The 16,036-nt window shown below is 44.0% G+C and overlaps 1 protein-coding gene across 3 annotated transcripts in view; it reads right to left on the minus strand.

The window, feature by feature from the left end:
• Slc9a9 (solute carrier family 9 member A9) overlaps positions 1 to 16,036 on the minus strand; it is a 546,122-nt gene that overhangs the window by 90,966 nt on the left and 439,120 nt on the right. For 2 of the 3 annotated variants that reach the window (XM_075964988.1, XM_075964989.1), the window contains exon 14: positions 1,869 to 1,944. In XM_075964988.1, the coding sequence (XP_075821103.1) occupies positions 1,869 to 1,944 (76 nt within the window). Of the gene's footprint in view, positions 1 to 1,868; positions 1,949 to 16,036 lie in introns of all 3 variants that reach the window. The other variant, XM_075964987.1, reaches the window with a different exon arrangement.

Consider the following 16,036-nt stretch of genomic DNA (forward strand, 5'->3'; position numbering starts at 1 on the left):
GTCCTGGCGCAATGACGGCTGCACTGCAGTGTCTGGAATGAATGCACAGGAGGACACATGGCCGCGCGGAGAGATATTACACAGAGGATAAATCTGCTTTCATTTCTACTAGGCTGTCCTTAATCGTATGGAAATAAACCTTTGGTGGAGAGTGAGATTAAAAACTGTGACATCATCTAAATTTAGAGCCGCTGCTCCAAGCTAAAAATTTGAGTGGGCTCCAAATTTCATTTTCTTGTCTCCTAGCTAATTTTTCTACTTCATCCTTTTTCTTCGTTGGAAAGCTTCCCTCAAAGCACGTTCAGCATTTGGAGGAAGAATATCAAACCCTCTTACCAGGTTTCTGATGTCCTATTTCCTTGCTGTGTGTTTCATTAGGTGTTTTCTTCAGTCAATTCTTACACCTTCCTAGAAATTTGGTTTTATCAGAGGCTGAAATCAATGGCACCTGTTTCTAGAAGAAAAGTCCAGAAGGAGTATAAACCTGCAATAACTCGCCAAGAACAAACTCCCTAGAGACCAGGAAGGCTCCAGGTAGCTAATGAGACCTGAGCAAGAGGCCACTAATGACCAAGCTGCATTGCTTTTTGCAGGGTGGTAGCCTGCACTGCCTACACAAATGCAGAGCTGACAGTGAGGAATCTGGCCACAGACAGCCCAGAGGAGTTTAAGCCAAGCTCAGGTCCAAGCCCCGCCCTCCACAGCACCACGTGAGATGGAGCACTACAGGAATAGATGTTCTCTAATTTTTTACAAGAACATGCTCTTCCTTACCTTCTCTGTGCATCTTCAGTTGGCTTCTCTTCACTTCCTTCTCAACCTTCCTTTCTAATTTCTAGTCCTTCTCTGATCTGTGCTCCTTTCATCCCAGATGTGAATTTACCGTATTTCTTGCCTCCTCGCCCCTCCCGTTATAGCTTCTCCTCCTTCACCTGTTTGCAGAGTTCTAGCAAGCTTGCAAAAAAGATCCTTTCTCTCCTCTTAACTTCCCCTCTCCCTTCGACATGTTGTGGTTTTTAATCGTTGCTTTGGGTTTTAATCCCAGAGACTGGCTTTTTCTCACTGAATGGAGAGGGATTTTGTCACTACAGAAAACCACCGAGGACCCAACACATTCAGCTCACAGCACAATTGTCTGTTTCCTCCCGCGTGGAGCTCTTGACTGGATTAGCCATGGACGGCTTGCTCCTACAGGGCCAAGCACTTCAGCCTGGCGTTTCAGCCCTCGAACTCACGTGACAGGGCATGTCTGAACTGCTGCATTCACACTGATGGCTAGAATGTTTTTAAAAAATTCTTTTCAGAGTTAAAAGCTTACCTAAAGTGTTCCTGAGGGGAAACAAGGAGCAACACTGTTTTACACTATGAGGAACCAGACTTCCGGTCCTCAGCCCATTCATTGCTCCTCCTACCCCATCTTTTTACACAGGACACAAGGGTATATACAGTTCCTGGGAAGTGGGTTTAGCTCAGGCCTGTCCACGCCCATCAGACCAACCAAAGCCTGCAAAGGCCATTGAGACCGTTTGGTGAAGCCCACCTGGAAGTAAGACCTTGTAAGACCTTTATATAGAACAACAAAATAGATAAATTCTTCAGGACCATGCGATTTTGTTATCCGACATTAAATACTTGATCACCACAGAAACATCATGTACATTTTACACAGGGATTTCCTTTGCTTTTCCACGCCTCACAATGGTCTATGTGGTTTTAGGTTTTGAAATCATTCCTTGGTGTAAGCTTGCCCGTGGATCCACTTTACCTTTGTGTGCTCCTCAGGAAGTAGCAGTCCTATTCCTCCGTGATGAGGGTGCAGAGGAATCTGTCCCCAGGAGGACCTGCCAAATTGTCATTAGAAAGGATACTTATGATCGAATCCATACCACATCCTGAAGAGCTGCGCACTCTCCGTCTTCGTCAGGTTCTTACCCAACGAATTTGCTTCCTGGAGAGAGACCACAGACAACGGTACATCTTAAATACATGTCACACCATGACCAATTTAACTACATGACTAATGACACATTGAAAAAAGAAGTCTAGGCATGTTCATTTTAATGGTGAAGGAGTTTTTAAAATTAGCTCAGAGATCTTACTATGTGAATGAGACATTTTTAGTGGTATGATTCAGCATTCTCTTTCTTAATCACTCACTTTTTATTAATTAGCTAAGGAGATATCACTCTTGGACACCAGTGGAAATCTGCTTTCTCATATTGCAGCTGTAGGAATCTTGCAGTCCACTTGAATCAAATCTGGGTGGCATTTATTTATGGATTATCAAGAAATTACTAGAGAAATAACAACCTAATGCTGGTTACGCCAGTTTTCATTCATTGTCTTTTTGATATATCTCTGGTAAAGGCTGTGACTGGGTTCTGCCTTTCTGCTAAGATTAGGAACAGTTCAAAGAGAGATGCTCCTGATGGGAAGCCAATAAAAACTGTAGGGACAGAAGAGAAAGAATGTATTCAACGGCATTGCCTGAGAGCAGAGTATCAGAGGTAGAGAACCAGGAAAGCAACTGGAAAGGTTTGTGCTGAAGATGCTTGTACTGTGGTTAGATGCATCTTTGGGAGCATTTTGATGTCTGAGTGTTCCATTTTGCATATTAAGGAAAGAGAATTTCAATCAGTTTCGATTGTGACTGCTGCTTGCAGTAGGCTTAGTACCAATTTTCTGCTTTGTCTGGGCCCAGAATTTCCACTTCAAACTATACTATGACTTGGCTGATCAGCAAGAAAGTGAGCATTGTTCTGATGTACAATGATGCACAGAAGACCGTGGAAACCCACGCGCTACGCTGAAGTCGGCCTCCTCAAGCCCAGCCTGATTTGATTTCATTGTACATTAACTTGTTTCTTACTCTTCCCAGGCCCCCCCATTGTTGATAATGACGAATAGCTATGCCTTGCTCTGTGAAATGTCTACCAGCAAATGTTACGGCTCCAAGAGATGGGAATACAAAAAAGGCAAGTGTGTCCCACTGTTATTTACCATTTACCCTTTGTCGAGAATGGGGCAGCAGAAAATGGTTTCACACGGAAACTAAACCCAAACTCACTATCCTTCTGTCTTAAGATCTCCAACATCTCAAAATTGAAAGCTTCCTACAGGATACTCCCTGGAATACCACTGTTCCTGGGATAGTGATGGAGATTCCATGACAAGCAATGAGAACAGATAGGCTAGACAGTCCCTTAAAGATTCTCTTAACACCCTAATAGTCCAACGTTATGCTGTGCTTTTTTTAGTTTTTGGTTTTGAGATAGCACCTCACTATGTTGTAGTGCTGGCTGTTCTGGAACTTGCTATATCTATCAGACTTACCCAAACTCATGGAGATCCACCTGCCTCTGCCTCTGCTGGGGTTAAAAACCTTCTAACCTTTTATAATGATTTTGAAAAAAATCTTCAAGAGGGTAACTTTTTCTCACCCACCAACTATAGACCTCATTTTCCATCCCCAATCCTTCCATGAGAGCCTGTTGTCTCTTATGGGCATTATGAGGTCTATGAACGATGAAGTGCCATTGTTGGTATCAAGAGTTAGAATTTCTTCCTCTCTCTCTCTAAAAGGAATGTAGTCATCTGGCTCAGTTTCTCTATGCTTCCTTGTCTTTCTGTAGCCATGTTTACCCAACAACAGCATCAGAGCAATGGTGTCAACGAAGCAGAGTGGGCAAGCTGTTTATGAGCCTCCATTGCCCACAGCATGGCAGGGCTCAGCTGCCAGAGCAAAACTTCTCACAATGGACTGGACTAGTTAAAAAAAAATCTCTGCACAGAATGTGGGGGCTTTCCTTCTCAGTTTCTCCTTTTCTTTTTCCTAGAGAACAAGGACTTTCGGAGTTTTACTCATCCACAGGCATGGGTGATTGCAATAGTTGGTAGCATCTACTAATCACAGAACAGCCACTGAGTAGACTTGACAAAAGTGGGTGCTGGGACCCCTCCCCCGTTTTTAGGAAGAAAGGGTGGGTGCTGAGGTGGTGAGCTTGGGTAGCATGTGGAGGCTCAGCTGCCAGCTTCTGACAGCCCAGCTGAGCACCTTTGAAATAATGACAGCTCCTCGCTATCGAACGCTCGTTAACTTCCAGGCAGCGCGCTAGTCACATTATTCAGTCATTAATTTTTCCAATCATTATTTTTCAATTTTCACCACAATCCATCTAGGTTGGTTGAGTTCTAGCTATTTTGTGCTCAAGGACCTAGAGACACCCAGAGAAGGGAAGATGTGAGTACAAAGTCACATAGTTAGCAAGAAGTGCAGCAATTTGCGCCTAGGACTGAATTGCTAGACTCCAAAGACAGTGTTTCCTCCAAGGGTCTCCTATTTAACTGCGGACAGCACAGCCATTCTCTAACAGGCAGCAAAATTTCATAATTTTCTTTCCCTTTCCCGCCTCTTTTCTTTCATCCTCAGATTCTTTCATAGGTTTACCTCAAACTTGACATCCTCCTGCCTCAATCTAGTGAATGCTAAGATTATAGCACACTCAGTGTAAATTATAGTTTCTTAATTGTAAAATTAATTGAGGAAATCAGACTGTTTGGTCTCTAAGAAAGTAAAACCATTTGGAATGACTATATTTGTACTACTGACCCCTCTAAAATCAGTGGCTGCTTCCTGAACACATGCCAATCAATGTCAGACAACATCCTAAATGATTTTTACACACTGTAGATTCTGATAACAAGTCATGAGAGTGTGTTTTCTCATCACCCCTGTTTTAAAGACTAGGAACCCAAGGTGCGTGGGGAACATGGAGATCTCTAAGCATATTTTAAGTTTGAGTTCTGGGGTATAAACAGGAGGCCAATGAAGGCAAAAGGGGTCTCTGAGCAGGAAGACAAGGACAGACTCTGGGGTGCTCATGGAGAGAAGGAACAGTTACATACAACTTAGATTCCTGGGCACACTTCTCCAGGGTTTTCTAGGCTCCTAGATTTTCTCTTCCCTTGTTCCCCTCTTTCTCCCTCCTTTTCATTTTGCTTCCAAAGGATACAAAAGTGGAACTTAGAAGCTCTCCTGAGAGGATTTAATTCTGGGAAAACATCTACATTTTTTTTTTGGTCAACTGCAGAGTGCCATAGGCAATTAAAAAACAACCTTTATTTTAGCTGAGTGACCGGAGATGGAGGTGCTATCCATCTCACTTTGTAAAGAAGTAAATGGAGTTATAACTGTACCAAAACAGGGGTGGAATGCGTTTTCCCAGGTGGGAAAATTTCACTGATGACCACGAATTGACTGTTATGCTGCTCCTAGTTAAAGATTTCAATATGTATCTTAAACATCTGTTGGCCCAGATCTGGATCCATTCATTTATTTCTCTGGAGTTATTGATGACTTAATAACTTAGTTATGAAAGGCCATTAATAAATGAGCAGAAATAAATGAGTCAGTCCAGTGTGTGTTACACTTGAGCAGTGGGGGCTAAAGATAAAGGTGCCAAGGGAAGGCCAGCCTTGGCAGTCATGGCGGAGAGGGAAGGCATCTGATAAGGCAGCACAGACAGGAGGCCCTTAGAATGGTCCTGCTGTGCGGAGGACAGGAGGGACATCAGTCTATCTGCATTGTGGAAATAGCGATCCATACATGCTTCAAGGACAGCGGATGGAAGCAGTCATCAGAAGGAGGGTGGACCACAGCTCCATGGTGGTTTTCTTTATCACTAACAACAGTTATTCTCTCTTAAGTTTCTTTATTCCAGAGAAGGGATATGCATTTTAGAACAAGCATAGGATACAACGTATCCTCACCTTTTCTACCCCCAGATGGATTCTTAAATGTTCCCAAGACCAAGGTTTGGACTTTCTTCCATTGAATAACAATGATACACTCACAGACCCAGAGCCTCAGGTTTCCCCAGCTCTGCATGGGAACTGGAAATTCAAGAGTGTTGAATTCTACCTTTTATTTGCGTTGCTACGCCTAAGAAGCAGGATGATGGATGTATATGGAATTTCTGGCTCCTTTATTATCTTCTGTTTCTGGGAACATTTAAAAATGGCCAGGCAATCTGATCTTTTCCCCAGCTCCACTCCACCTCTTCGAACAAGGGACCAGAGTAGAGACTGGGAAATGACCTGACAGGGCACAGCAGGAAGTGGATCGGTTTCTTTCTACTGAGCCCTCATGTGTGGCTCCACGCTGAGAGGAAAAATCATGATGGTCTTCTTTACGTTGGGCTTATTTGGACTGGTGAAGGAAAAGCCAAAGGCTCTAACCAGAAACCTATAAAAAGCCAGACTCAGAAGCAAGGAAGGATTGCTTGCTGAACGGGCTTCTAAGGATAGTACTAAGCAAATGTGGAGGCTTTTCCCAAATACTGTGCAAATGAGGCTTTCCCTGATGGGACACAGATCCATGTGGACTGTTGTTTGTCTCAGATGGGTATGTGAAGAAGTGCTTTCTTTTCTCTTCCTCAATGTTTCATATGCAATACTAATGACAGAAGTTAAGTGAAATGATTAGTAAATGGGTTCTGAAATTATTTCAACAATGATGGGAGGCCTTTTTTGGGTTCCCAAGCTGCTATTTGATGGTCAATAAAGATGGAATTGTTTTTTGGTATTTTGCCTTATTTACCTCTGACCAGAATGGAGAGTCTTATGTGGTGACCTCAAATTTATGCCTTGATTTACTAATTACCAAAAAGAGAACCACATTTTGTGCTCTAAAGTAAAGATTCCAGGATTCTGAGGGGGGCTCATATCATTACTGAAGGGCAAATGGAAAATTTTTGAAGTTACTTTTTAAAAGGTCAGCCATCAATTCTTAGTCCTTACATAGAAACACTTTATGCAAATATTCTCACCTTCCACCTTTCCAAACACATTCTTATATGTTCCAAAGAAGAGGATCAGTAAATGCGTGAGTAAGAAAAAAACATGGGGGAAGATAACAATCAAGAGATGGGCAAAACTCTAATAAGCTGCCTCCCAGGTATCTCAATAGTCCCACGGTTAGCCTGTACTCCCTGGGTTAGTTGCCAAGGAATGAACCTGGTTCATATGACTTGGGCTGGTGATACATGCATCTTCATACAGGAAAGATAAATTGTTTGGCTCAGGGAAATGCGATATTGGTTTTTTAAAATAGTTTCCTACAAATTCTTTTATTCTACTTTCCTTAAGAGAATGGAGCCTAATTCCCCTCAACACTGTGTGCAGCATGTACTTAAAAACGCATATCTAGTGACTAAAATGTACTATACACATGATATGATGCTATGCCGTGCTCGAGATTCGCTCATTAAAAAGACACCAGGACTCTCTCTTTGCTTTCTTTCTTAGACTGCCTGCTCTGAGAAGCTGGCTTCCAAGTGACGACTCTGCAGCAGGCCTGTGGAGTGCTCCATGTGTCACCAGAGTCTTCTACAGCTAGGAAGAACTTGGGGGCTTCTGTCAACATAGATATGGACTCTCTGGATCTATAAAAGTCTTCTAAAAACAATCACTCCAGCTGACACCTTGTCTGGAACCTCATAGGAGACCCTGAGTGGAAACACTCAGTTAAGTTGTTTCCAAATTCTTGACCCATAAAAGCTTTGAACTAATAAGCATGTGTTGTTCTAAGTCATTATGTAGCAGTAGATAGTGAACACTAACTAGTTCACACTCTATTGTGGATTCTAGATACAAAAAGTACTCAGAGGAATTGAAAAATGTAATAAATGATGATGCCTGCATTTGCATAGTTCTCTGAGAAGTATTTTTACCAAATAACTTATTTGTAAGGTAGAAAATTTATCTCCCCTCTTAACAGTCTATCAAAAACTAATCATGGGTCCAAAGTGATCATATTACAAACTGAGGAATGAGGACAAAGACAAAACAAAAAGAAAAGACAAATACATGGATGAACATAAAGATGGGGGGGGGTTCACACCATGTCATTATTCTTGTTCCACAGTACTCTTACCTGAAACCTGACTTACAGCATGGTTTAGTTGGCATGGTAACCCTTTTATATACCTGTATCCACATTCACTCACACACCACAATGGACAATGTATCTTACAAAACAAGATCCCGACTTAAGCAACCCTCAAATATGCTAATGAACCCCCTAAAACACAACCACCAAGATAAAGCTAAAAAAAAAAAAAAAGAGTTGCACATTTTGACTCAGGGCTCCATTATACAGTATCCAGCACCCATCTGAAAGCAAAGTGAAAGAAAGCCATGTTCCTTTGCCTATGCAACGACTTCAAAATCACTTTCAGAATATGCAGTGGTGTGCCATGTGGGGTGCCTGGTATCACAGGCATAATAGGACTCAATGATTGGGTAATAGGCAGCAGAGAACAACAGGATAAGCTGTAGATAAAATAGCAACAAAAATGAAACACCCGAAGTGGCAATCGATAGAAACAGACCTTGAAATAACTCGGGCATTAGAATTAATAGGGAAAGGCTTTAAAACAGCTATAAAGAACATGCTGGAGAATTTAAACTCACCGAGATAATAAGAACAAAACGAAAACCTCTGAAGAAAACTGTGAGCTACAAAAAGAAAGAGGGAAAGAAAAAAGAAAGAAGAGATAAAAGAGAGATTCCAGAACAAAGGTACATAATATCTAGAAAGAAAAATCGACTATATTGGCTTAAGGGCTGACTGGATGCTGCCAATGGTAGTAAGCTTGAAAGAGATAAATTAAAGAATTGAACATGTACACTGTAGTGAAATAGCATTTGAATAATAGGAAAGTGCCTAAATGACATAAGAAAAACATATAAAGTGGCTTAACAATTCTATGATTGCAATGCATGAAGGGAACAAGGAACACAAAAACCAGAATATTTAAGAAGACAACAGTTGAATTTCATAAATTCAATTAAAAGCATCCACATGAAAATCCAAGAAACTCAGTGACTCTGAATTAGGATAAATTTAAAGAACAACAAACCATAGTCAAGCTTCTAAAACCGAAAATAAAAAATGAAATTAAAAAAGATCAAATTATGTTCGGCAAAAAGAAAAATAAACACTTCTAATGTTTCATGAAAAAATAAAGGCTTGAAGGCAAGAGAATACAATTTTCAAAGTATTAAAAGAAACTGAGTCCTATATTCAAAGAACTATCTGAAGTATATGAGGCAGTATTGGCCAATCTATGAAGGAGAAACAGGCACACCTCTAGCTGGGGCAAACTGCATCAGCATCTGGTAAAATGAGTAGATTAAAACAGAATCAGTTCCACACAGCTGACATTCTGTGTGCATGTGTGTGGTGCATATGTGTGAGTATGAGAACATGTGCATGTGGTGTGTACACATGTGTTTATGAAGGGCAGAAATTGATGACTTTTTACTATCTGCCTTATTTTCTGAGACAGGGTCTCTCACTCAACCTGGAGTTCATCGATTCTTCTAGGCTGGCTGCCTGATGACAGCCTGTTACTGCTTCCTCGCACTGGGATTAGAGACATATATCCCTGTGCCTGGCCTTTCGTGTGGGTGGTGGATACCTGAAACCAGACACATGTTTTCTCAGCAAGCACCTTACCATCTGAGACATCACCCTACCCAGCCTTTTATTTTGAGAGAGACTCTCACGCTGTGTAGCCAAGGATAGCTTTGAATTTGTAATCCTTCTGCCACCACGCGTTACGTGTTAGAATACACACATGTACCACTAATTCCAAACATGCACAGTGACATAGGTTGAATCCATGCCTTTAGGCGTGCACTTCAACAACTGACCTACAACTTCTCCTCCAATGATTGACACTTTTGTAATATTATACCAACTATATCCTGCAGTTGCTGGGTATGCCATTTAAACATGTGCTAGAAGACATATCTTTTTCATACAGAATGTTTATCAAGATGGAACCAATCATAATCATAAAATAAAGCCAACCATGTTCAAAAGACTCAAAATTTATCTATTGTAAAACTGAAACTTTTTACTATAGACCAAATGGCAGATGAGTTATGTTAGAAATACCAGTTTCTCAACTCTCTGTGCCACTATCTTTCCAATGAAACCTGGCAGTACTTTCCACCAAAGAAGGGTTGCCTATTTATCTACCTACTTTCTAGGATGTTCTGGAAACTCTCTCCGGTGAATACAATGTAGCAAGCAGTAGCAGAATGTTAAAACTGAGGCTAACCCTAAGAAACAATGCATGCTTTAGCCTCTATTCTTGACAGCGCAATGGTGTGTGCCCAAGGTAGCACACAGCAGTGGGGTTCCTGTTGCACACCTCTTAGAGTTTGAGTGTGTTACCCAGCGTCAGTGTGGTGACAGGTAACAACACAAGCTGGCTCCTGCCTCTTTCTCTTCCACATGCATAGTCTGGAATGTTCCCCGTGGTTATTCCAGCTGTAGCAACATCATTACTACTTATCGCCCAGGCTGTGAAGGTTCCTTCCCCTGGGATTTTGTTCTGTCTGGAATGTTCTTCCATTAGACCTCCACAGGAACAAGAGTTTTAGACAGGCAGCCCTTGCTAATGGAAGAACTAAGGAATAGACACTAATTGGGGGAGGGTGTAGAGCCTACTCCACCATAACTGAAGGTTGACACACCGTGATGAGGACTTCCAAGACAATGGACAAGACTTTCAGCTTATTAAGTATGGGGAGGGATGGACCCCATGTTGAGATAATCAAATAAAGGATGAAGACTAAAGCGAAGTCCTCTGTGCCTTTGAAATGAGGTTCTGCTTATATTCTTGATAGAACAGAGACTTCAGACTGGCTGGGAGGGGGATCACTTCACTGTCAATGGGAAGGGAGGCTGTACACATGCTAGACAAGTGCCCATGGAGGACTGCCAGGGTGCAAAGGCTTTGGCGTTCAGTACTGGCTCAACACGTCACTGGCTGGTTGTCTTAGGGAAGGCTCCTTTTTAAAACTTCCACCATATCTCTTTAAGATAGGGTTATAATAACAGATATCCCGACTAAACTAAAAATTAAAGATGATTTAAATCTTATAAATAAAATGTATATAAAAAAACGCTCCTTAAGTTGTACCTGCCACCTCCCTCTGCTTCCTCATTATTATTCCTGCTTTCTAGAGCATAAAATTAAAGAATCTGCTGGTAAGAGAAATACGTGGATGTAGGCTCTCTAGGTAAAAATGTTAATGGGTAAAAATGTACGCTTTTGGGTGCGTATGACATAGTTAAGTATAATAAACAAAAATTCCAGTGTTAGCCAAAGAAAAACCCAAGGAGTTTGCTTAGGGATATTCATCTTATTTTTTTTTTTATCAAGACAGTTTTAGTTACAATGTAGCCTGAAAAAGTTTCATCTGGGCCATATCAATTTTTGAGCCTAGAGTTCCATTCCTTAAACATTTGTTGTGTATTATGTGCACTTTACCTCCAGTGAGACGGCACAGGCTCAAGGAGTGACGTGAGTACAGGAGAATGTCCACTGCCAAGTGTGGTGGCCATAGAATGACCACTGCCAAGTGTGGTGGCTGTAGAATGACCACTGCCAAGTGTGGTGGCCGTAGGGGAATGTCCACTGCCAAGTGTGGTGGCCATAGAATATCCACGACAACTGTGGTGGCTATAGTGGAATGTCCATTGACAACTGTGGCAGCAGTAGGGGAATGTCCACTGCCAAGTGTGGTGGCCATAGGGGAATGTCCACTGCCAAGTGTGGTGGCCATAGGGGAATGTCCACTGCCAAGTGTGGTGGCCGTAGGGGAATGTCCACTGCCAAGTGTGGTGGCCGTAGGGGAATGTCCACTGCCAAGTGTGGTGGCCATAGGGGAATGTCCACTGCCAAGTGTGGTGGCCATAGGGGAATGTCCACTGCCAAGTGTGGTGGCCATAGGGGAATGTCCACTGCCAAGTGTGGTGGCCATAGGGGAATGTCCACTGCCAAGTGTGGTGGCCATAGGGGAATGTCCACTGCCAAGTGTGGTGGCCATAGGGGAATGTCCACTGCCAAGTGTGGTGGCCATAGGGGAATGTCCACTGCCAAGTGTGGTGGCCATAGGGGAATGTCCACTGCCAAGTGTGGTGGCTGTAGGGGAATGTCCACTGCCAAGTGTGGTGGCCATAGGGGAATGTCCACTGCCAAGTGTGGTGGCCGTAGGGGAATGTCCACTGCCAAGTGTGGTGGCCATAGGGGAATGTCCACTGCCAAGTGTGGTGGCCATAGGGGAATGTCCACTGCCAAGTGTGGTGGCCATAGGGGAATGTCCACTGCCAAGTGTGGTGGCAGTAGAATGACCACTGTCTACTGTGGTAGCTGTAGAATGTCCACTGTCAACTGTGGCAGCAGTAGGGGAATGTCCACTGCCAAGTGTGGTGGCCATAGGGGAATGTCCACTGCCAAGTGTGGTGGCCATAGGGGAATGTCCACTGCCAAGTGTGGTGGCCATAGGGGAATGTCCACTGCCAAGTGTGGTGGCCGTAGGGGAATGTCCACTGCCAAGTGTGGTGGCCATAGGGGAATGTCCACTGCCAAGTGTGGTGGCCGTAGGGGAATGTCCACTGCCAAGTGTGGTGGCCATAGGGGAATGTCCACTGCCAAGTGTGGTGGCCATAGGGGAATGTCCACTGCCAAGTGTGGTGGCCATAGGGGAATGTCCACTGTCTACTGAGGTGGCCATAGGGGAATGTCCACTGTCTACTGTGGTGGCTGTAGAATGTCCACTGCCAAGTGTGGTGGCTGTAGAATGTCCACTGCCAAGTGTGGTGGCTGTAGAATGTCCACTGCCAAGTGTGGTGGCTGTAGAATGACCACTGTCTACTGTGGTAGCCGTAGAATGTCCACTGTCAACTGTGGTGGCTGTAGAATGTCCACTGCCAAGTGTGGTGGCCGTAGGGGAATGTCCACTGCCAAGTGTGGTGGCCATAGAATATCCACGACAACTGTGGTGGCTATAGTGGAATGTCCATTGACAACTGTGGCAGCAGTAGGGGAATGTCCACTGCCAAGTGTGGTGGCCATAGGGGAATGTCCACTGCCAAGTGTGGTGGCCGTAGGGGAATGTCCACTGCCAAGTGTGGTGGCCGTAGGGGAATGTCCACTGCCAAGTGTGGTGGCTGTAGGGGAATGTCCACTGCCAAGTGTGGTGGCTGTAGGGGAATGTCCACTGCCAAGTGTGGTGGCCATAGGGGAATGTCCACTGCCAAGTATGGTGGCCATAGGGGAATGTCCACTGCCAAGTGTGGTGGCCATAGGGGAATGTCCACTGCCAAGTGTGGTGGCCATAGGGGAATGTCCACTGCCAAGTGTGGTGGCCATAGGGGAATGTCCACTGCCAAGTGTGGTGGCCATAGGGGAATGTCCACTGCCAAGTGTGGTGGCCATAGGGGAATGTCCACTGCCAAGTGTGGTGGCCATAGGGGAATGTCCACTGCCAAGTGTGGTGGCCATAGGGGAATGTCCGCTGCCAAGTATGGTGGCCATAGGGGAATGCCCGCTGCCAATTGTGTTGGCTGTAGGTGGAGTTCATTCTTTGGTTCTTATAGTCTTACTAGGAATATTTGAAAATGTAAACAATGGAAAAGTGCATCTAATGTAATGAACCAAATGACCCTACCTTTGCTAATTAGTCTCTCCCTGAGATAAACTTACCTATGCTTCCGCGCTCTGCGCCTCTCTAGAGGACCCAGTAAGAAGTGTCATTTGTGCAGAGGAATAAATTCCTCTGTTGTGCCCCAGCAATTGCAATTTTCAAAGGCATTCAAGGTTATGGCTTTCTGAGACTTGGCAGACGAGTGTTTGTTCACTGAGCTTACGCCCTTCATATTTGACAGACATTTCTTTATTTCTCTGCTTAGCATGAGTCTTTCTGGGGAAGAAATGTTATCCTTTAAATCTCTGCTGCTCAGTTATTGTGGGTGTCCTTCTGCTCTTCTCGGGACCTTTTGCGGCCGGGCTTCCACTGTCTGGAGCCACAGCCGTCTGAACCGAGGTTATACCCACACTGAATGGACAACTAAAACCAGGCTTTCTGGAGAGGAACTACCGGAAGTAAGAGGAAAGTGCAAGCTCATATCAAGAACAACCCTGGAGACATTAGCACTGTGTTAAAAATAGAATTATGCTAGTAATGCTGAAAATGAGCTTTATCATAACAGTTGGCAGAATGGGGCTAGGAGAAATGAAAAACTTCTAAGCTTGAGAAACTATTAAGTGTGTCCATCCCACGCAGAGTAAGAGCAAACTTGCCATCGCATTCAGGTCCTGGTCCCATTCATCACTCCTACCTCATCCTATCCACTTTTGCCTCGTTCTCTCACTTCCAGACACACTGGCCCACATGCTGCCCTGCCTGGGCTCACAGCAGCCCACTGACTCAGAGCCTGCATCCTTGCTATGCTTCGGACTGGACCACTGCCTTCGTCTCCACTTGTCTGACTTCAGCTTTCTAGTAACTGGTCCTTTCGTGGGCCTGTCCTATATAGCCAGTGAGCTCTCCTCCCTTTTCTACCTCCTCACCTGCTTTATTATCTTTCTCTGACCTTACAACCTTTACCTCCTATCTTTTTCCGCTAGATGTCCCTCCCCGGAGCAGAAGTTCTGTGTGGGAGAAGACGTGAAAACAGCAGTGGGGGAGCTCTCCTCACGGGAGCTTAGCATTCATCAGGAGTGGGGTCAATGATTACTGCATGAACACATGCATATCTGGGAAGACGGAATGTTCTGGAACCAAATTACCTAGATTCAAATTCCACCTTTGCCTTCTCTGTGTACAGTTTCCTTGTTTGTAGACGGGATGAACACCTACCTATTCAGGGTTATCTTCGAAACTGGGATAACGATAGAATGTACTCAGAACAGTATTAAAAACCATGGCCGGCATTCAATAGGAAGATTACGACAGAATGATGAACAGGGGAAAAGAAGTCACACCAAGTTCTCGTAAGTGCTAGAAATTTCCATCAAAGGCAAGAGTGGTACTCCAGAGATTTTACCTACGTCACAAAGGCATGTTTCCAAGAACAAGGACACAATTACAAGGAAAACTTTCTAGGGGTCAGGAGAGGGATGCCCTGTTTGTTTTTGATGCTTCTGAGACATAAACAGTATCTTCCTTTCTCAAAACAGCACAGTTGCAAACAGTGTGTACTGAAAGCATCATGGCTGCATTTGGAGTATGCTTTCCAGAGCCTGGTATACTAAGACTGCACCACCATGCATGGCAAAAAAGGGAACTGTGCTTCAAGTTCCCATCCCACAAGTACTCCCCACAGCTCGGAAGGTGGAAATTCCTTTATGAGCAGCCACATTTACTTATACGTGCCCAGTATTGATTCTGAGACTGTACAGTCAGTAACGGTTGTAAGGACTTTAAACAGTTTTAGCTTCTGGTTACGAACTGCTGCTATGATTGGTCAGGGCAGAAATTATCCTCCTTCTTCATCTTGTTAATGTACACATAGTTTAATAAATGCAAAGCAAGTAGGAAGCATAGTCTTGCTAGGAATCAGACTCATGCTTGGGATCAATGGATCCTGATGAAAAGTAAGGCTCTGCCAGGCAAAAGGGGAGCAGAGAGCAACTTGATAAGGTTTGGGAAGTATCAAACACTCGTTGTCCAGGTGAGTGGCAGCTGCATGGATCCTGTGGCCAACTACTTCTGGCTGGAGTCCACTGTTTCTGGTATTTGACATTAAGAGAACAATGACTCCAACCTCTTTCTGGAATGGGTTTTGCTATGTGCTAGCTTTGTTAGCTAAAGATTATGGTGGTGGAGGCGCACACCTTTAATCCCAGCACTCAGAAGGCAGGGCAGGTGAATCTTTTTGAGTTCAAGGCTAGCGTGGTCTACAAAGTGACTTGCAGAACCGACAGGGCTACACAACACAGTAAAATCCTATCACAAACAAACAAACAAACAGAATATGGCGAGAAAGAATGCCCACAAGAAGCTGCCATGAGCTCTCCAGGAAGTGTGTAATTTAAGGTGGGAGTGGCTAAACATGGAGAAAGCCCCCTCTTGTTCTCTGCAGGAAGGTCTGCTGAGACAGGTCGGTGAACAGAGGTGAGCACCCCTGCTTTTGCACCACCAGACACTGCTTTTTGTCCTCCAAACGGAAGGA

The sequence above is a fragment of the Microtus pennsylvanicus genome, chromosome 3 (assembly GCF_037038515.1).
Source record: "Microtus pennsylvanicus isolate mMicPen1 chromosome 3, mMicPen1.hap1, whole genome shotgun sequence".
NCBI lineage: Eukaryota > Metazoa > Chordata > Mammalia > Rodentia > Cricetidae > Microtus > Microtus pennsylvanicus.